This window comes from Podarcis vaucheri, assembly GCF_965113315.1.
Source record: "Podarcis vaucheri genome assembly, chromosome: 8".
NCBI classification, from domain to species: domain Eukaryota; kingdom Metazoa; phylum Chordata; class Lepidosauria; order Squamata; family Lacertidae; genus Podarcis; species Podarcis vaucheri.
Genome location: NC_138766.1, coordinates 61,513,204 through 61,534,756, shown reverse-complemented (window position 1 = coordinate 61,534,756; position 21,553 = coordinate 61,513,204). Strand labels below are relative to the sequence as shown.

The window sequence follows — 21,553 nt, the reverse complement described above, 5'->3', positions numbered from 1 at the left end:
TAATTTCATTTTCCTATCTTACATCACTTCAAAATATGTTATACTGTTGAATTACTGTACTTTAATACTGCTAGCATTTTTAACTTGTACACAATTGTTTTTAATATACTCGACAAAAAAATTCCACCTCTCTTTAAATACCTGTTCTTCTTGCTCTCTTATTCTACTGCAGAATTGCAGTGATGAAGTTTCAAGATTTTTTTTAAAATCACAAATTGCTGTAAAATGTGATCAACCGAATATAAGAGTGGGTAAGTGAGAAACTGAGATAATCGAAATTGGCAGCTCCTTCTACTCCTCACCACAGCCAAAGCCCAAATATGGGGTGGGGGGGGGGGAAGGCATGATTCTTGAAGATATTAAGAGCTTTAGAAAAGCTATGTGACTAACCTAATGGTGCTTTAGAAGATAATGTTTCAGAATTATCTCTCTTGCATGTGCCTTCTGAGGCATAGTTGGTGGCAACATACAAGAGGACCTTCTCTGTGCAGGTGCCAAACCCATATGTGGAACTCTTCACCCCATGAGGATGTTATATTTTATTGAGTAGCAGGGGAAACTGTTTTATACCACATCAAACTATTGGTCCATCTTACTTAGTATTGTGTACACCGTCTGACAGCAGTTTTCCAGAACTCTCTCAAAACCCTACCTGGAGATGCCAGAGGCTGAACCTGAGACCTTCTGCAAGCAAAGGCAATACTCTGCTACTGAAGTATATTTCTCTTTAACATGCTTCCATTTGTTGTTGTTGTTTCATTTAGTTTATTGAGCGTTCAATTTGGTTATTTGCAATCTTGCCCTTTTTTGCTGCTTTTAGCCTAGTAGCTGTGTTTTAACAATGGATTACTGTTATGTTTATGATTCATTTTTATTTTGTAAGCTGCTTGAAGTGGGGTATTTATAAATTTGTGTATAAATATCAAATAAACATTCCAGTAGCAAAGGTTTGTTTTAGATCTGCAAGCCTCCACACTACTTCTCCATCTTTTCGAGCGGTGAATTATTGCAGCAGATCAAAAATGTTGGTGATGTCCCAGAGATGAGTTCTAATATCTCTTTCAGAGTACACTGAGCAGCATGTGTGGGAATATGTGCACGCTCTCATAAATTGTATGCACAACACAGTGCAGTTTTCCTTCACTGTAAGCCAGTTAGACAGTAAGGAGGGGTCCAATACACCTTCCCAGCCAACGTCTTTCTACTTTTTCAAACAGTTGTAAATTGTGTTTACATTCTAGACTTAAACAGGTTTCAGTGACATTCCATCTTCACAGGGAATCCTGAGAACTGTGGTTCTGTGTGGATGGATCAAATTTCAACAGCATACTCTTAGCATCCTTCACTACAATTCCCACTTTAAGAGCTGTTATGACAATGGAATGGACTCCCTCAGAAGGTGGTGGACTCTCCCTCATCAAAGGTTTGTAAACAGAGGTTGGATGGCCATCTGTCAGGAATTATTTAGCTGTGATTCGTACATAGCAGGGGGCTACACTACGTGAGCATGGGGTCCCTGTCAATTCTACAATTGTATGATTTGTGGTGCAGACATATTGGAAATGTCAAAACCACTTTGCTCTGTAGATTGTAGTTCATGGATTGAACCCAATGCTAGTCCTACTCAGAGGAGACCTATTGAAGTTAATGAACTAACCCAGGTCAATTAATTCCAATGGGTTTACTCTGAGTAAAATTTTGTTGCATACAATTTCCCAAAATGAGAGTAAGCATGGTGATACTGGGTGACGTCCCATGACACATGAGCAGAATGGGACTTCTCCTTCTCTCCCCCTTACCCTCCCTGAATCCAGCAAATTTGCTCCGTAAGATCTTCCAAGGGAAGCGACAATCTATTCCACCAACAGGGTCCATTCCACTGGCAGATGGACACTACTGGATTTCATCAATGAAGTTGTATAAAAATAAAAGCATGTACTTTTCCCTACAATGATTATTTAATCCAAAGTAATTCCCGAGACAGAAGGCAGGCCAGCTGTATTCCGCAAACCTGACACCAGTAGGTTGAGGATCAGTGAAGCACAGAAAGCTTCTGATCTGTCCCATGCTCTCTAAGGATGCAATGTGGCAGCTCAATGACATGCCCCATCTCCTCCAGACGGGTCTCTGGGATCTTGAACACACAGCTAGTTAGTGACACACTGCTGCTGGGATTCTGCCTCAGCGCAGGCGGCAGTTGCAATTCTGTTTGAACAGACAGAGCAAACACAGGCAGATCACGCACTACAAAAACAACTCGGGCACCTGTTGCTTCCAGATAATAGACTAGGAATCAGATCCATGGAGATACTGTACTACTGGACCAGAGGGGCAGAATGTGAGCTTGAGGGTCCAATTCATAAGAGCTTTAAAGAAGAGCCATAATATATTCTAATGTGAGGAGTTCTTTCTTACATATGTAGAAATTAAATTAAGTCATGAAATAGGATTTGGAAATATTTTTGGGCCAGAACGGCAGCTTATCCATTTGAGAGAAACACAAAAGCCTGAACTCATATAGTGCAGGGTGACTCCATTAAAGCCTGTAGGTCTACTTTAATATTTTGAACTGCTATCAGAATGTATGGCAATTTCAGCACTGTGCAGCTTTTGTTAGGCATATTCCCTAACATTTTCTGTAGTAAAATTTCATCAAATACATGAATGATCTTTGAGTGGATTCAGGAATTGGCTTGGATCCTGAGTTACCCTTCTGTTCATCAAAGGGCATTTGATCCAGTGGAAGCTCCTGCTGGGAGGAGTGAGGTGGGACAGGCAGTTCTTGCTCATTTCACCATTGCCACTACACTCCCTCCCTTGCTCTCCTGGGATTTTTGGCAGCCATGGGAGACAGTGATAAAAATTGTACCCCATCCTAACACTCAGATTTAATGTTCAAACCTTCCCCATATAATGAAAACATCCAGTTTTTCTTTATTTCTACACACAAATCAACCATAATATATTTATGTCTTTCACACATAGATTATATATTTATTTATGTCTTTCACACATAGATTATATAAGCAGTGCACCCACTAACTAAAGCCAGAAGACATTCCAAAAAGCAGCCTAGGTGGAAATAGGTGCTAGTTCATGCGTAGGCGTATGAAATTTAAAATTAGCAGCGGAGACAAACTTAGCAGCTGAGAGACAAATACGAAAAAAAGAAAAGAAAGAAATTCCCAATTCTTCTATGGAATGTGTAGTCAAGAGTAGTGGGAATCAAAAGTTACATTCTGACAATAAATGGTTAGTCTTCATTTTCAAAAATTGCCATTTCTTCAAAGGCACTTTGCCAATTAGTCTGCAATCCTATACCTACTTATTCGGGAGTAAGCCCCACAGACATCAGTAGAACTTACTTCTGCATAGGATTGTTTTGTTAATATCTCAGAAATATCTTGCTGATGCATAATTATATAAACTGCACCCTACATTCCACCCAGCACCCAATGAAAAAAATGAGAAAGAACAAAACAAAGTTATGTACATTTATGTGGAAGTAAGCCCTGATATGTTAAGTGGGATTTACTCGCAGGTAAGTGTGCATAAGATTGCAGTATTTCTAAAACACACACACACACACACAAGCACTGAGCATTAGTTTGACCAATGAATACTACCAGGATCCTGTTCCCCATAAATCCATACAAGGCAAGATCCCCCTATTTTTCTTTAATAGATCACAATTGCTTATACTGCATGGAAGAAAACTTCCTGAGGTCCTCCAACTTTAGGAGGTAGCATGGCATAAATTATGGAGAAAATCAGTTGGAACAGAGAGTCTCAAAAGTACACCAGAGCACATGGGACTCACCACACAGTCCTTTGGATTTCTCCCACAGATGAAAAAACAGGAAAACTCACAAGCTAAGCCTATATTAGGCTGTAGGGTTGTTACTTTTAAAAAAACAAAACCCACCTAAAATTGTTACCATAAATTTTTCTGTGAATGTTATCAAGACATAACATGTAACCTAAGCAAATATTCTAAACATTTTTGGTGACTCTTTAACCACCATCCATTATCTTACCTTTGCAGCAACTGATGAGTTGGGTTTCTCCAGCAAGTCCCATAGTTTTTTCCTTTTCTCTGGGCAGCAGGCATTGTCAAACTCTTCCCCTTCTCTTTCTCTCAGTGTCTCTGCCTCTCTCCTTAGCTCTTCATTCATTTGCTCTTTCTTCTGATGGTATCTTGCCTGGCAACAAGATTCTAAGTATATCTCATCAATCCCCCAGTAGTCTAGCTCTTGGCCAAAAGAGAGGGCACACATTTCCTCCATCATGTGTAGCTTCCCTGTCCTGTAGAAATTCAAAATGGAGGTGAAAGCACCCGGGTGTCTATCAAAGAAATATTCATTCTCACTGAGATTATAGTCATCACATACTTCTAGTAAGCATTCGTTTGTATTGCAGTCTCTAAGCTTCCCTAAGCGTGTTCGTGGAAGTCTATCTAAAGTCCTCCATAGAACTTCATGGTTGAGCCCCCCTACATTGATTTTGACTCTCCTTGAACATGCTTTGCTCCGGATTATTTCCACTGGTTCTGGTGGAAGGGACTGGGTAGACCTTGAAGATTTTTTGTTTATCCCTGGAGGAGCCCTTTCGGCCATCCTGACAAGGAAGCAGCAGCAACGCCAGAGTCTTTAGGGGAGAAGCACAAGTAAGGTTGGGTCAGGTTGGGTCCTCTTCAAATAGGGTCCTCCATTTCTGAAGCTGAAAGAAAAATAAAGCCATGGCTTAGGATACTGTAAAATATTGTAGCAATTTACAAGGCTGCAATGAAGGCAGAAGGTTTCACAGGAGGTTCCACCTTTGGTAGCATGCTTATGTGCTTATGGATGCTACATAAATTTTACGGTCGCTGTAGAATGTTACAGTAGCCCCAGCTGAGAACACATCATGAATGGCAAGTTGGAAGTTCTCAATTTCATGGTTCATTAATCCAATACTAATGAGGGGATAGAACCTTCTTTATGTATGCAACAACAGCAGCAAGAATACTCATTGCAAAGTACTGGAACACACAAGAACTACCCACCCTGGAAGAATGGCAGATGAAGGTGATTGACTACATGGAATTGGCAGAAATGACTGGCAGAATCCGAGATCAGGGAGAAGAGTCGGTGAAAGAATATTGGAAGAAATTTAAAGACTATTTACAGAAATATTGTAAAATCAATGAATGTTAGAAGGATGTTGGAAAGAAACTAAGCGGTTTCCAGCTGTAATGCTTTAAGAGTTATGAAAAAAAGGGTTCTACAAATGGGTAAAAGTTTAATGGTAAGGATTTGCTGAACTAACAAATTGAACTGGAATACAAAGAAGGGAGGTATGAGGAGGTCCGGGGAAATAAGTGTAAGGAAGTTATGTTACGGAAAATTAATGTGTTTTTAACTATTTTTATTTTGTATGTTTCTTTTTATTTTTCACTTTTTTGTTATATCTTAAAAACTCTTAACAAATTTCTTCTTTAAAAAATAATAATCCAATACTAATGAGGAATGAGGTTCTGTGTGTGTGTTCCTTCCACTACAAGGTTTGCATTACTGGATTGATATTTAAGCTCTACTGTACCATATTTAGTTGGGAAAATAATCAGCAGCACTGGTAAAATTCTGCAACTTCCCCCTACCCACTGCACCCAGTATTTCTAAAGTCAAAAGCTTCCCACACAGTCCTTTGGTGAATTGTTTGTTTGCAAAGGTTCTGTGCAACTTTTTTTGGGGGGGGTGTATGCGCACATGCATTGGCTGCACAACTGAGTTCCCCATGGGGAACTTGATAGCACTACCATTCCCTGCAGAAAGCAGGGCTGAACTCACCACCGTCAGATGGGGGAAGCAAATTCAATCCTGCTGGACTGGCTGCACAAAGGTCCCCACAGGGAACCTGATCATGCAGTCAATCCCTGCAGAAAACATCTCTGCAAACTCTATGCTTGGTGCTTTGCTGAGCATAGCACTGACAAAGCCCCTTGCACTGTTTTTGCCCAGGATCTAAAGATATTTAGTGATGGCACCAGGCACACCTCCCTGGGGGCAGCATTCCACTGCAAAAAAGACCCATTCTTGTGTTGCGTTCGTGCACTCTCACACACGTGTCCCCATAAAATGTGCACTTCTTGTGGTATAAATGGCTAATTTGGAAGTTCTTCTTTTTCAGAAGGTATAAAATTTGAGGAATAAACTCACAGATATTCCTTGTTTTTTGTCTTTGAAATACACACCTATTACAAATGTTTGGCTAATATCAGTTAATTGAAAGAACATTGGGTAAAATTATTTTACTTGTCCACACAAGAATGCCAAGTTGTTTTCAAACACACAAATTAGGTAATAATTATGTTTCTTTTACTATGACAAGCCTTTTCTGTTTCATTATGTGAAGAAATAAATTCCATTCCTCTGAAGACTAGCACGGATTGCCCTTAATCAATAATGACAAGGAAATTGCTTTAAATCACATTTATCTTATATTTCTTTTCAGAAGAATAGATAATTTATTTGCACTTGTGAGAACAGATGGAAAAAGCGATATTGCAAAACTCACTTATCTTCTTTGCAGTGAGCCATCAAATACAAATATCGTTAGCAGCTTTATCATCACCTGCAATAATTGCAAAGTCATAAGTCACAAAGGTTCTGGCTTTTCATTTTTTAAAGAATTTATCCATCAGCTCTGCATCTACCCTGAATTGCATTGTAAAACAGGATGATTCAGGGAAGGTTCCCATGTTGGACCGTGCCATTAATAGGACATATTGAGTCAGAACATGAGTTAATCTGTGGTCTCAACTGTCCAAAAAACCAGATGACTGTTCCCAACCCTCCCACCCCACTCTACCATACAGAAATGAAACCACACTGGATAGCACTCAAGAGAATGTGGGAGAGAGGTGTGTGTGGTGTGTGTACTATTTTGATGGACAGATCTAGTTTTAATCACATTGAATTATTTCCCCAGGGCACTCCTGTCACAGTGATTTGGGTGTGGAATTTGGGTTCGGAATTAAAATTGAGTTTGTTTTTTATGTGAATCTATGCCTTCCCCCGAGCAAGTAAATTGAGAGGTTTCCTTCTTCTAGGGAGAAGAGTATCTCCAAAATTCCATGTTGTCTGGCAGAAGTCCACCTCCCATGAACAAACCTTGGGGTAACAGGGTGCTTATGGGGTGGTAGTGCCATTTTTTGACAACAGTCTTTCTCTGGGATCTATTATGCTTTTGCCCCACCTCCTCACCAACGCAAGTCATTGTATGTCCCCAGAAGAAGTGACTATTTCCCCCCAAACATCTGGTGCTGGTGATATTTCCCATACCCCAATATTTCCTGGAGAACCACCCACCTCTATGATTGCTATTGCACCCACCCAAAGCAGTAAAGTCTGCCCTTGTAGGAGATCAATTCATTTAACATTCTGAAATTTGGTAGCTTTCATCCCCCAAGGAAAGGTGACCAAGCCTCCTAATTCCGTGTAATTCTGGCAGAAAATGTGTCGTCCCGCATCAAAGTCAATGAATGCATTTGCCCACAATTTGGCAGGGATTCTAGAGATTCTAGAGTTTTGCTCTCCCTGCAAATTTTAACCACTTGTGTGAAAAGCACACACATGAGTGTGTGTGTGTGTGTGTGTGTGTGTGTGTTTATAGTGAACAGGGGAGGGGACTTGGTTTTTAACAGATATAACTGAGCCCCGGTAATGGGTCAAATTAGTAAGACAAAGAGCACCTCTGATCAGTCTGTTTTGCAAAATTAAAGATACAAGTTGAATCTTGAGGCCAGTACACACCTTTAGTATTCTGCATTACACTATGAAACTCATTTGTGACAACCTTTTATGGCAAACAGAAAATCTGTCAAACCAAAGCACCTAAGTATACAGAGAACATAATTCTATAATATTGATCTTCACTCATTCATTCCTGACCCTTGACAACATCACTTGAGAAAATAAATGTCACAGGACTCAAAAACAGCAAGAATGTTCATCCTTGCTCCAATCACTCTCTCATTTATGATTGCCCTTGTGTGTAATTTGAAAATACGTTTCCTTGAGTTTATAGATTTTAAATTATTTTCTCATTCTGTCGGTAAAGGCTCCTATGGCATCTTTCTACTTTTAGTTTATTTGATGTACTGTAATCTAGTTTCAGATGCTGTCATAACAATGAGTCATGCTTTGTAAAGCTGTAGAATGATCTTTTGCTGCTTGGCTAACTGGTTCCTTGTCACAGCTCATTACTAATACTTGCCTTTTCATCTGACAACTGTGGGCTACCTTCCCAAAAATCGCTTCTAGTACACCCCTCTTCAGCATTACTTATTTCTCCCTCAGCTGACATAAAACATTATAGAAGATCTGACTTTTTGGAGCCAAATGTGTTAAATATTACTGAGGGCAAAGTTACTGTATTGTAAGCTCCTTGGGGCACAGGCCTTTCATTCTTGCTCATTCTAACAGCACCATGTACATGCTGTACTGTAGATGGTGACTTATATTGGGGTGTGCACTGACTTTGGATGAATCCAGAACTGAAGCAGCCAACTTTGAACAGATTTTCAAATCTGTCCAAAATGAATCAGGATCTTTCTGAAGTACCTTGAACAAAATCAGGGACCTCTTAAGTACTTTGGGGAGTTGGAAATTCAAAAAAAAAACACTGGTTGTTGGAACATTTCCCTCCAAGCTTCCCATATAAGGAAAGTGGCAGAGTGAAGGGAGGGGTAGGGAGACCTCTTTGGTGACTGACTGGTTTTGGTGCTAATCAGAGGGAAGGATTTTACCAGAGTTCCCCAATTACTTTGTGCTGGTTGGTGAGTGGAGCTAGCCGGAGCAGGAGCCCCTTGTATATGGCCAATATGGCATTTATGTATATATAATTTATGACAAAACTTTAGAGACAGAGCACAGCCACAACTGATGCACAGACTGCAAGGCATGGAGTAGGGGGTAAAATTAAATGTTCTGTAGTTTTTAAAGCAACCTGCTCATTCAAAACCAATACATAAGTGACAAGTCTTCTGTGCAAGCTTTCTCCTCAGAGTCATAATATCCTTTGTGCAAAGAATCTTTGCACTCTTACTTACAACCAAGCTCCACTAAACATACTGGCACTTACTTCTAAATAAGTATACACAGGGTTGGCAGGGTATCTGAAGAAGTGTGCATGCACACGAAAGCTCATACCAAGAACTAACTTAGTTGGTCTTTAAGGTGCTACTGGAAGGAATTTTTTTATTTTGACTATGGCAGACCAACACGGCTACCTATCTGTAACAGGGTTGGCTTGTCAGTCTACCAGCATAGTCAGAAGGAGTGTGGTCCACAATGGATACATCACATTGAGGCTATTGCCTGGGTCATTTTCCTCTTCCTCATGACTATATCCAACTCTACAATTCTATGATTCTATTTTTCCAGTTGCAATGCTACTATTTATGCATTTTCTTCTTTGCACTGAAAAGTGTTGCTTCACTTTATACTTACACCAGCTGCACTTCAAATCCTTTTCCAATAAAGTTATTATAAAGACCCAAGGACAAGGCTGGAGGACTTGGCCCCTAGATGCTGTTGGACCCCAATCCTATCAGCCCTAGCTAGCAAAGTTGTAGTCCAAGAACACCTAGGACAGCCATAGGTTCTCCATCCCTGCTCTAAGCTTCACTCTTCATGACACAGCAGAGCACATTTTCCTGAACCCACTACTCAAACGCAAGTGTACAAGAGATAAAACATGTTATCTTCTTCCAATGGAAGCTTGAAGTGATTTGGCACATGGGGCCTGAGCAAGCCTGACAAAAAGTATGTGTGCTAAAAAAAAGGAGGGGTCTCTGTGTAAGTGGACTGTCCCGTTGTACCATTTCTCATCAGTTTAGAAGACTGTGAACCCCACAGAATCCATTGTCTTTTCTGCAGCCATCCAGTTAACTACTCAGTTCCATAACTGTGTATGGGCAAGCACAGCTACAGCAGTTTGAAAGTACCTGTCAGGTTTAATAGCAAGAGCAGGGAAAGAAGGTTTAGTCTAAGAGTGACCTTTAAGTCCCTTGGCTCTTAAATGTGGAATGTGATTAAGTTCCAGAAGCTTAAAACGGCCCAGTTATCATCAGCAAACTATATCATATCTATACCCACAAGGGACTTTTCATTTCAACTGCAGTCTTCCAAATATCAGGAAAAAATATTATTGTACAATCATTATTTTTAGTAATAGTAAATCAATGTTAAATTGGCCCAATATATATTAAGGGCAGATGAGCTGATTTGTTTATTATGAGTATCTATAAGTGGAATCTGCAAAATAATGTGCGGAATGCTTGGATTTACGTTTCTGGCCAACCATCTATGTCTTTTTCCAGGATACACCATTACACACACAGACTAGTTATCTATTTCCCCCCTATAGTTAGTCAGCATTTAATACCCAGGGAGCATGCTTAACCCTCAGTGGACTATTTTCAGTCCCTTTCTTAGGTGTCTACTTCCAAAGATGTTTACACTTCTAAAAATCTTGGGATTCCAGCAAGCATGCTTATGCCCTCTTTGTTACAACTACAAAAGGATTCATGTGGCTAAATAAGTTCGCTTTTCTTATATATTGTGTATCATTATGTGCACACATACATAGGTGTTTGTTTTTTACAGCACCATACGTAAGAAAACAAAAGCTCTACAAACACTTACTGATCATTCTAGGTTTTAGGTCTTTATATATCTATTCACATACATATAGTGATGTATATTTGTCTATATTATTTTTAAGAACCCTTAACACCGATCCAATATAATTTTTTTCATGAGAAACTATTTTACAGTATTCTTAGGCCCTGTATAGACAGCACATACAATAAAGTAGATGTAGATACCAGCAACAAGAACAAAAGTGAACACTGTTTCCATTCAGAGTACTGCAACAAGCTAAGATGTTTTCTATAATTTGCACTACAAATGCAACAAGTTTTAATGGTGTTATCTCACTATGCCAAGCACATACTAGAAGGATAAATGTCATTGGCCATGAAGAATTAATATTTATTCTGCTATAATGCCAAACCCACATGGGAGAACAAGAGATTAATGACAGTCAAATTTTGAAGTATTATGGTGGATCTTTCCTACTCAAATTTCTAAACATTGAAGCTGCAGATGTTCTACTCAGTCAAGCTAGTAATACCTCTATGTGGCTTTCTGAATCAACTGGTTATTTTCAATTCTGTGACTTATAAAGACAAGGGCAAAGTGTCATGTCCTGAAAGATGTGGGTTGATGCCATGTGAAGTAGATTCCAAGCCAAAACACCACAAATACAAGCATCATATTTGGAAGTAATAACAAATACATAAACCGCAACGCTTTAATGCATGCACATGCATTAGAGAGAGCCACTGCCATGTCTGCTGAGCATAGTGTTGTTTTCAAAAGTTAAAATAGTAGAGTCCCTAATCCAAAGCATCTTCTATGTTATTAGGTATAAGGAATACATTATTAAGAAATCTCTCAAGGTATCTGTAGTTTAACATCCAAAAGAGAACTACAGCCTTTGTCTGATGCAATGGATTCATGTAATGGCAAGCTCTACAGACGTTTTTAAAGTATTCTTTCCTAATGAAGAAAACATAAAGTAGAATGTTGAATAGTTCCTGGCTAAAAAAGTTTGTAAAATATTATTACACCAGGGATGGACGCACGCTAAAAAACTCAGTATGAAAATTAAGTAAGCACAAGCTTTGGAAACAAAGGAGAGGTCCCTTTAAATCTGTTTCTCCCTCCTTGCTTTTGAATTCCAAGTGCAAGATGTTAATTAAACTTTTAAAAACAGTGGTGCAAACATAAATAAATGCATGCACAGGCATCATGAACACACCATCAAGCTAAAAGATGTTTAAAATGCTTAAGCTAATGGAGAGGTGCTTAGAGGTGCAACCCTCTTGTACAGCATCCTCCTCCCCCCCCCCCCGTGTTGATGGTGAGACACTTAACTTTCTTGTTGGAGAATAAGGCAGAAGAAAGTTCAGGTTGTACTGTACGCGAGAACAACTCCCATCAAATAGAGGAAGACTGATGCCCTTAGCACATTGAATAAGGCTGCTGAAAACAAGTGACAGCATGAGGAAGGCAGGGAACAGCTTAAGGAGAAATTGGATTCGTTTGGTATAATAATGTTGGGCTGTATGCCATGGGTGTAGCCAGGATTTTTGTTGGGGGGCAGGCCTTTTGTTTGGGGTCAGAACCTCGGTTTGCTATGTATTTATATTTATTTTTATTGATTGGGGGGCAGCTGTGCTCAGGTTGCACACCTCACTGTTCCGATAAAAATCTTTTCCGTATTCGTCAGTTTTAAAAAAGTCATGGAGTTAGAATCACACCAACCTGACAATCATCATTAGCTAATTGTGTGGTTTTATTTTGCTGTCTCTGAAGTCAGCAATCATCAAACTAGGGTCAAGAGATTGGGCCATGTTTTGAGCAGGAGTTCAGGGCAGACTTTCCCCCTTGCTTTGCGTGATGCTGAGCTGGAAGTCAGAGGAGCCTGACAAACTTGAGCAAAGTCTGCCTGTTTTAGCAGCAAAGCTCTCTTGAGTATCCAGCAGGTCTCACCCTTAAGGCGCCTGCCCAGCCCTGCTGCTATTCTCCTCCTTTTAAACCGACCCTGGCGGCTTTTCAGCATTACAGGATAGGATTATTGACTGAAATCTGTTTCTCTTAGTGGTAAGGGCTTGATGGCTGTTTGTTTGCAAAGTGACCCGACTGCCTCTTGGCAATGTTAAAGGCTGCCTTCAGAGGTGGTGGGGAAACAAGCAACCGCCAAAATTCATTCATTTCAGCACTGATGTGGCAGCTGGAGTTTGGGTGGCAAGTTAAAATATTCAAGAAACTGTAAATCATTGTTTATTTTTATCTTAATCATTATGTAACTTAATTTGAATGAAGTCCAGGAGGTACTATAAATATGGACAGTACGTACATAAGCTGTATGCACAGACTTACTTGTACCCAGTGTTTAAATATATCAAGCTGCTTGACAGCTTTGATATTGTTTATATAAAAGATGCCCCACTGCACAGGTGAGCGTGTACATCTTCTCTAAAAAAAAAAAAAAGCCCCAACTCACAAAACCTCCACTACACAACTGTATAACTATGTGTTTGAATATACCTAACACCTTTATGACTTTATCAAAAGCACCTTAGTTTAAAGGGGGAGGGAGGAAGCAGCCAAACTGTCTTTTTAAAATTCAAGCTTTTCAGGCTATCATCAGGTTACTCCAGTCAAGCCATGGGGGGGGGGAGTACAATGTGTGCTTCAGTATGATCCTCTACGAGGGGCTGCTCTCGTTTTGACAGCTCAAGAAGCATAATGAACATGCACTCCACAGTTTGTCCAAGTGTGCACATTACGTTACAAAATCGCTTCAATCCATCCATCCACAAGCAGTCATTCAGGAGGCATGTGGGTTATTCATAAAAAAACAAACCCCGTTTCTGTGCATGGAAACAGCCTCCCTCTTCCCCGCCTCCAAAACCCCCCACAACCACCACTTTTCCTGCTCGTTAACCAAGAGAGAGCCCCCCTACCCCACTCCCTTCCTTACAAATATTTTTTTAAAGCATCTCCCCTGCCCTCTGAGTCCACTTGGAGCCATATGTCAGTCTCCAACCTCCTCTGCCACTACCGCGAGCGAGGATGATTCACGAGCGAGTCTTTTCTTCGCTTTCTTTTCTTTCCAGACTCCACAATGAGGCAGAAAAGAACCCCCCTCCTCGCCTTTCCCGCTTACCTTCCTGAGACAGACCACGCTCAGCATAAACACTGGCGAGGGAAAGCACAAAGGCTCCGGAATCCCCTGCTGCCTTTCCAGAGGGGGTTGCTCTCAGGTTTCCTTTGCAAATGATCTGTTGACAATCCGCGGTGGCAGAGGCGAGAGAGGGAGAGGGAGAGATGGGTTTGTTTTGGTTCGGGAGGGGTGTGTGTGTGTGTTTCTCCCCCCCCCTCTCTCTCTTGCCCCTCGCTGATGATTTCCCCCCCTTGCTCTGTATTCCTTACTCCGAATCACCATCTCCTCTGGGATGGAGGAGGAGGAGGAGGGAAAGGAGCTGGTGCTGGTGGAGGAGGAGGCTGGAGAAGGCAAAGCAAGGGGGAAGCCATCCTCGCTCGTTCACTCCCTGTCCGTCCGTGCTGCGAGCGCCGGAGGATTGCAGGAGGAGGGAGCCAAGGAATTGCTCCTCCAGCCCCACCGTAATCTCCCCTTCGCTCGCATGTGATGGGGCGGCTGGTGGCCGCCGCCGCTCCTGAGCGTTGTGTGTGTGTGTGTGTGTGTGTGTGTGTGTGTCTGCGGGTGGATGCGCCGTGCAAAGCGAGCGGCAGGCGTTTCAGCACAGCGTGGGGAAACCGACACGCTCTCTTTTTCGCTCTCTCTCTCTCTCACACACACACCCTCTGTGCATGCACACGTTAGCGCGATCTGCTCTTCTGGGGTGCAACATTCACATCCCCAAGGGGGAAAGGCTCTCGTCCCGGCCGCCCGTCAAACACAAGGGGTCCAATCACCCAAAGACAGACACCAGTTTGATTTCACTAGCTTTGGACAGGGGCAGAGGGGAGCTGTGGGGTGGAGGTACCTAGTTTTCTCCAGGTTACCCAACGGTACCCAGTCCCCGCCCCCTTGAATTGTTCCGAGGCTGGTGGCTACCCCATCTCTGATGAACAGAGCTCAGCCCCAGGATGCCTCCCCCCACCCCATGCCAGCCCTGAGACGCGTAAAGTACTCAGAAAGAGAAAGGGCTTTGAAGCACGTGGACACGTGTCTTGTCCTCACCTTTCTTTCAGTCGTCAAGAAGAGGCCTCTACCCAGCACATCGGGTTTCGCTTCTCTGTTGTTTTCCGGTTGGGGCCGCTTTGTTTACATTTTGCAGCTGAGTTGCTGTCAGTATTTCTCACAATGTGCTGCTGGAAATGTTTTGTTTTCCCCTGTGCGCAAACTTTTCAATAAATATATTGTGTGTGTGTGTGTTTATCAACCCACACGGAAAGAGGCAGTCTCTCTTAGTGGTTAGAGCAGGGCTACCCAATCAGATGCCCATCCATTAGCCAACAAAGTCCCTTTCTCCCCTGCTGAAATTAAGTTTGAAAGAAGAAAGGGTTGTGGTATGTGCTTGGTTGTGGTGTGTGTGTGTGGTGCCCACAGTAGTTTCCTCAGTTTGCAAAAGGCTGGCAATTCCTGGCTGTTGGACTGTGAACTGGGAGATCAGCTTCAAGTCCCTGCTCAGCCATGAAGCGCACAGAATGACCTTGGGTGAGTCACTACCTCACAGTTCAACCTGTCTCACAGGAACCCATGTGTGTCCGCTTTAGCTCCTTGGAGAAAAGGCATTATTTAAATGTAATAATAAATAACATACGTAACAGGAGAACATGCAATGAATCTAGGTTTACTAAGATCACTGTGGCAATCCTGCAGGGACCATCAGAGTTTAACCCCATAACTTTTTTTCTTTTCTTTCATGTGAAATGGTAAGAATGCTGCTGTTCTTCCTCTTCCCATGTACCTCAATCCTGTGAGGCAGTTTAAACTGAGAGGCAGCAATTGGCCCAGTGAGCTTCCTGGGTGACTGGGGACTAGGACTCTGTCTTTTTGTCCAACACTCTTCAGCAGTACACCACAGGGCTGTATCAAAGGTTCAGTGGACAACACTGGGAGAGAGCGGGCTCCAAAATTAAGAGAGCCTGATTTTTCAGACAGGTCTAAATCCCACCCCTCTTCATTTTAGCAATTATGCAGTGGTTTTGTGAGTAATGCTCTTCACACAGACACCGTTCAAAGATGCACATAGCCTCCCTCCTATTGCTTCTAACGCTCAGCCCATTTCCTGGGAATAAACTCTCTTGATTTTAATGAGAGTAACTTCTGCGTAAACACTTATAGGCCTGGACTTTAAAATATCCTAATTCTGGGCTTGCATACTAAAAGCACATAGAGTTACAATCCCTCTGAAATGCAAGGGACTCTTATGAATTTATTTTACAAATTTATAAACATCTTCACAGCCTGAGGCTATCAAAGTAGTAACAAATTATGACTGTACCTTGATGCACGTATCCCCTCACAGGTAAGGCAACCTTGCCACCTGCAAAATAGGCACAGTGTTAACTCAGCCAAATTGATTGCTTTATCACCTATATATGCTGTTTTAAAGGGTTACTGTACTGTATACATTTTGCATGCATTTTGGCTGCAGTTGCATTGCCATTGTCTGTAAGTTTTGCATTTCATTTCCCTTTGATGTCACAGTTTGAATTCCACAGGCCATCACCCCAGCTGCCCCTAGTGTCTATATACCTGCAAATGAAGATTGCCCTTTTATGCATCCAGTGAAGCGGGCTGTAGCCCAACAAAATCTTTTGCATAATAAATTTGTTAGTCTCTTAGTTGCTTTTACCATTTTCTGAAATTCCTCCCACATATAAACATACCTCACTGATGGTCACCACTTGCAGCTCAGTACTTAACATACCATACATCTTCTTTGGTGTAGGTCCAATTGATTTTCCTATGAGCACTTTTTTAGTAATGTGTTGAATCTTAGCATGCTTCCAGAACATCTCACTAGAAGCATGTACGTCACACATGTCATTGTATGCATGATATGGAATGCAATTTGCATTAGAAACCTCTAGATTTGCTACTGTTAAGTCACAGAGCTCATATCCAACCAACATGCAACTGTCTTCTCCCTCGTCCTAACAACTCCCGAGAACTCCAACACTTTTCATTCTGTTTCCCTCTACCTTCGCATATGGGAACCAAATGATGGACTGCTTTCCCCCATGAAATAAATCACAGGTTTGCACTGACTATTTGTGATTATCCAAGATAAGCGGAGAGGTGCAGATGAGAGCAGGTTAAGATGATAGATTGTATTGGCATGACAACATAATCATCTGTTGCTAAGTGGGAAAGGTGTGCATATCAGAGATAGGTGCAAGACAATGCGTGCCTGTCAACTTGCTTCTCAAACTGTAAATAGTTTAAGGCTTATTTTAGTCCCCTGCCTTTTCAATCAATATTTGATATCATAACAGTCTATTATGAATAGTACTAGCTCCTGTTTAAATTCTCACTTCCCTTAGGCCATTTTTCTTCAATGGTTCAATGGATTTTTTAAAAAATCATGTTTATTTAAAGAATCATTTTCTTTATTATCCTTCATATTTTGGGCAACAGTTCTTATGTATTTTGGTTGCATGAATTCAGCTTTTCCCCTGATTTTTTTCTGCCTTTAATAGCTGGTTTTCCCTCCTCACTATTCCAAACTACTGAATGGAATGATGCACAAGAAACCCATTTGTCCATATTTATTTTACCAGCTCTGCCATTTCCAGAAAGGGGAATAACTGGTACATCAGCTGAAGCATGCAAAGGTGATCCTGGCCACAGCCATTGCCTATCCATGTCAGAACAACCCTAAATCCAAGAAGAGCACCCTCACAAATGCAACCTGATTTTGGATGGAGTAGCATTACCAACAGCTTTCCTATTGGCCAATACCAGCCTCATTTTGTCTGCATTGAGTCTGTTTGTTAGACCATAACGAAACCATTACTGATACCAGGAAACCAGATTCCTTAAATCTATATCCCCCCCCCCTTCATCAACATATTTGTTGTTGTTTAGTTGTGTCCAACTCTTCGTGAACCGATGGACCAGAACATGCCAGGCTCCCGCAGCTTGGTCAAACTCATGCTGGTAGCTTCAAGAACACTGTCCAACCATCTCGTCTTTTGTCATCCCCTTCTCCTTGTGCCCTCAGTCTTTCCCAACACCAGAGTCTTTTCCAGGGAGTCTTCTCTTCTCATGAGGTGGCCAAAGTATTGGAGCCTCAGCTTCACGATCTGTCCTTCCAGTGAGCACTCAGGGCTGATTTCCTTCAGAATGGAGAGGTTTGATCTTCTTGCAGTCCATGGGACACTCAAGAGTCTCCTCCAGCACCATAATTCAAAAGCATCAATTCTTTGGCGACCAGCCTTCTTTATGGTCCAGCTCCCACTTCCATACATCACTACTGGGAAAACCATAGCTTTAACTATGCGAACCTTTGTCGGCAAGGTGATGTCTCTGCTTTTTAAGATGCTGTCTAGGTTTGTCATTGCTTTTCTCCCAAGAAGCAGGCGTTTTAATTTCGTGACTGCTGTCACCATCTGCAGTGATCATGGAGCCCAAGAAAGTAAAATCTCTCACTGCCTCCATTTCTTGCCCTTCTATTTGCCAGGAGGTGATGGGACCAGTGGCCATGATCTTCGTTTTTTTGATGTTGAGCTTCAGACCATATTTTGCGCTCTCCTCTTTCACCCTCAATAAAAGGTTCTTTAATTCCTCCTCACTTTCTGCCATCAAGGTTGTGTCATCTGCATATCTGAGGTTGTTGATATTTCTTCTGGCAATCTTAATTCCGGCTAGGGATTCATCCAGCCCAGCCTTTCGCATGATGAGTTCTGCATATAAGTTAAATAAGCAGGGAGACAATATACAGCCTTGCCGTATTCCTTTCCCAATTTTGAACCAATCAGTTGTTCCATATCCAGTTCTAATTGTAGCTTCTTGTCCCGCATAGAGATTTCTCAGGAGACAGTTGAGGTGATCAGGCACTCCCATTTCTTTAAGAACTTGTTAAAGTTTGCTGTTTGCATATATATACTATATGACAAATTATATAAATAGCTTATTTAACACCAAGGCTTGTGTTGCATCTTACCTGTAGGAGTTATAATGTCCTATATCAGGAATGGGGAACTGGATCTAGATATTCAACCAGATTGTTAACCGCCCCTCCATGCCACACACACACACACACACACACACACACACACACACACCATGTTTAATAGTGGGTAGGGCTGTCATATTATTTGCAAATGGATTTTTCTGGAAACAAATAACATGGAATTGAACACTAAACTTGCACTATATTTCACCAAACTTCCATAGGTGACTTTTACGTCATATGAAAGCTCAAATATACGGCAATTCAGAATGTAACAGAGGAAGCTGTGGAACTGGGGGGCGGGGAACTGCCATCTGAATACAGCCTCTCTCTAGCCTCATTTTTGTATTCTTTTGCTTTTTTTTTTAGTCAAATGAAGCTGGCGTGCAATTTTAAAGGTGTCCTATATTCAAAAAACTAGTTAAGGTCAGTTTGGTGGAGAATTATGTGAAGTTTCTGCTTAAGTTGCAACACAAATATAAACTTTCCATTAGCTACTCTATAATATTTGATTCCACTATGTGACATTCTATAAAATGTCAGCGCATGGTGCAAACTGTGGGAGAGCCTAAAAAGTGCTTTCGGGGAACCCTTCTCATGCAGCAAATTGTCTGACAAATACTGTACCGAAGTATAAAACATACTTATGTATTTAATAGGTTGTTGTTGTTATTTATCCTCACAAAGCAGCTCAGAACATAGACAAAAACAAATAACAGGGAGCCAAAATTCCAGATTAAAACAACAACAGTAACATTAGAAACACCATTAAAAATAGCAGTAGAACATGTGTACTGCATCATTTGTGAAGGGTGAACGTGTATTATTTGCCATTTGTCCCTTAAAATAAAAGGCAATGACCTTATCCTTCCCATCTTGCTGTTTCTATGATTACTTAATAAGGTTCCAAAAGATCATAGCAGAATTTGTGCACTCATACATAAACCATACACCGAGCTCAGTGGAGCGATTGAGAGGTAGACCGAGGGATGTGAGACATCGCCTAGCCTTGTCATTTCACTTTTATTTATTATTTTGCTATGGTTTCCCATCAGATTTCTGTAAACAGGACTATTCAGTCAGTTGCCCTGAGGCAAAACCTGGTGAAAGTTGATAGGCCAGGATATTCCTGTGATGTGCTTCCATGGGAGATAATTGTTAGACCACTCTTCCTTAATTACTTATGAAGTACTCAGAACTATAGAATCATGATGGCTAACCCTGATGGCTGTATTCTGCTTCCACTGTTGGAGGCAGTATGTTTCTGAATTCTACTTGCTGGAAACTGAAGGAGTGTAAAGTGCTGTTGCTCTAAAGTCGCAGGGCTTCCCACAAGCATCTGGATTGCCACTGTGAGAACAGGAAGCTGGACTAGATGGATCACCTGCTTGATCCATCGGTGTCTTCTCATGATGTAATGAAGGCTAGGAACACCTGAAAACTCCAAAAGGGGTGCACGTGCGCGCCCCGGGAGCAGGCAGGGAACACTCTGCCACTGGACAGATGCTAATGATAATGCTTTTGTATTTACCTTACCTTTTACCTTAACAACCCAGTGTGGGTCACAATAACTTCAAATACAACAATAAAAACAATTTGAAACAAGTTAAAATAACACACATAGGGTGTGTATTAAATATATGTATACACTTCAAGTGCCACAGGGTAGGATAAAGAGGTATGTCTTCAGCATTTGATAAAAACTATTTACAGAAGTTGCCAGACACACCTCTGTGGGGATAGAGTTCCATGCCACAGAAAATGCCCTCCCCCAGGTCACCTTCTGAACTACCTAGGGCCCCTCTGTTGATCTTAACACCCAAAAGCAGGGCTGGCCCAAGGTATTTTGGCATCTGAGGTTGACCCCCAAATGGTGCCCCTCTTCCCACCAGGGAAGAAGGGGTGAGGGCAGATCTACGTAAGAAACAAGGGGAAATATTAAGTGGACCCTGCTGCCTGAGATGGTCACCTCACCTTGCCTCATGGGTAGGCCAGCCCTGCTCAAGAAGGTGTAGGGAAGGAGGCGATCTTGCAGATATTCTGGGCCAAAGTCATTTAGGGCTTTAAAAACTAATGTGAGCACTTGGAATCAGGCCTGGAAAGAAACTTGCAGCCAATGCAGCTGTTTTCAAACAAGGATTATACAAATTCTAAAAGCAACGCCTGCCAGTAATCTGGCCACACTGCATTTTGGACCGACTGAAGTTTCTCTGTTGTTTTCAAGGGCATTCCCAGGCAAGCACATTGCAAGAATCTGGTCTGTAAGTCGTGGGAATAAAATTCCTATTATAATCATCATACAAGAGGATAAGGGCCATCATCATCGATGTATCACAATGGCTACCCCTGCAGTAGGGCATGGGTGATAGGGACTTAACTGAAAATGTGGGTTTTGAGGAGGGATTTGAACTAAGTAAGAGAGGTGGCATTGCACAGGTGTTCTGGGAGGCAGATCCAAGCATATAAGGCAACAATGAACAAAGAGAATGGGGAATCAGTAGAGAGTGGTGGAGGAGTGGATAATGTTGGCAGGGATGTAAGAGTGGAGAGATAAAGACCATGGGGGCTTTGAAAATAAGCCAATAAACTTGTGATTGATCTTGGAGCAAACAAGCTGGCAGTGGAAGGATTTAAAGTAGGGGTGTCAGGTAATCAGAACGAGAAGAGAAGTGGATGATTTTGGCAGCAGAGTGCTGGAAAGACACAAGAGGGCCAAGGAATTTATGTACTCCCTTTATTTTTGCAAAATCATGTCCACTCATACCTCTGCAAGGCTCTCTGCAGTTGGGA

General features: G+C 41.7%; 1 protein-coding gene across 2 annotated transcripts in view; it reads right to left on the bottom strand.

The window, feature by feature from the left end:
- Nucleotides 1-21,553, bottom strand: part of KCNB2 (potassium voltage-gated channel subfamily B member 2) — a 238,497-nt gene that overhangs the window by 141,832 nt on the left and 75,112 nt on the right. The window contains exons 1-2 of one of the 2 annotated variants that reach the window (XM_082233778.1): nucleotides 13,783-14,379; nucleotides 4,038-4,719 (exon numbers count right to left, since the gene is read on the bottom strand). In XM_082233778.1, the coding sequence (XP_082089904.1) occupies nucleotides 4,038-4,616 (579 nt within the window). In that variant the 5' untranslated portion in view covers nucleotides 4,617-4,719; nucleotides 13,783-14,379. Of the gene's footprint in view, nucleotides 1-4,037; nucleotides 4,720-13,782; nucleotides 14,380-21,553 lie in introns of those variants that run through there. The other variant, XM_082233779.1, reaches the window with a different exon arrangement.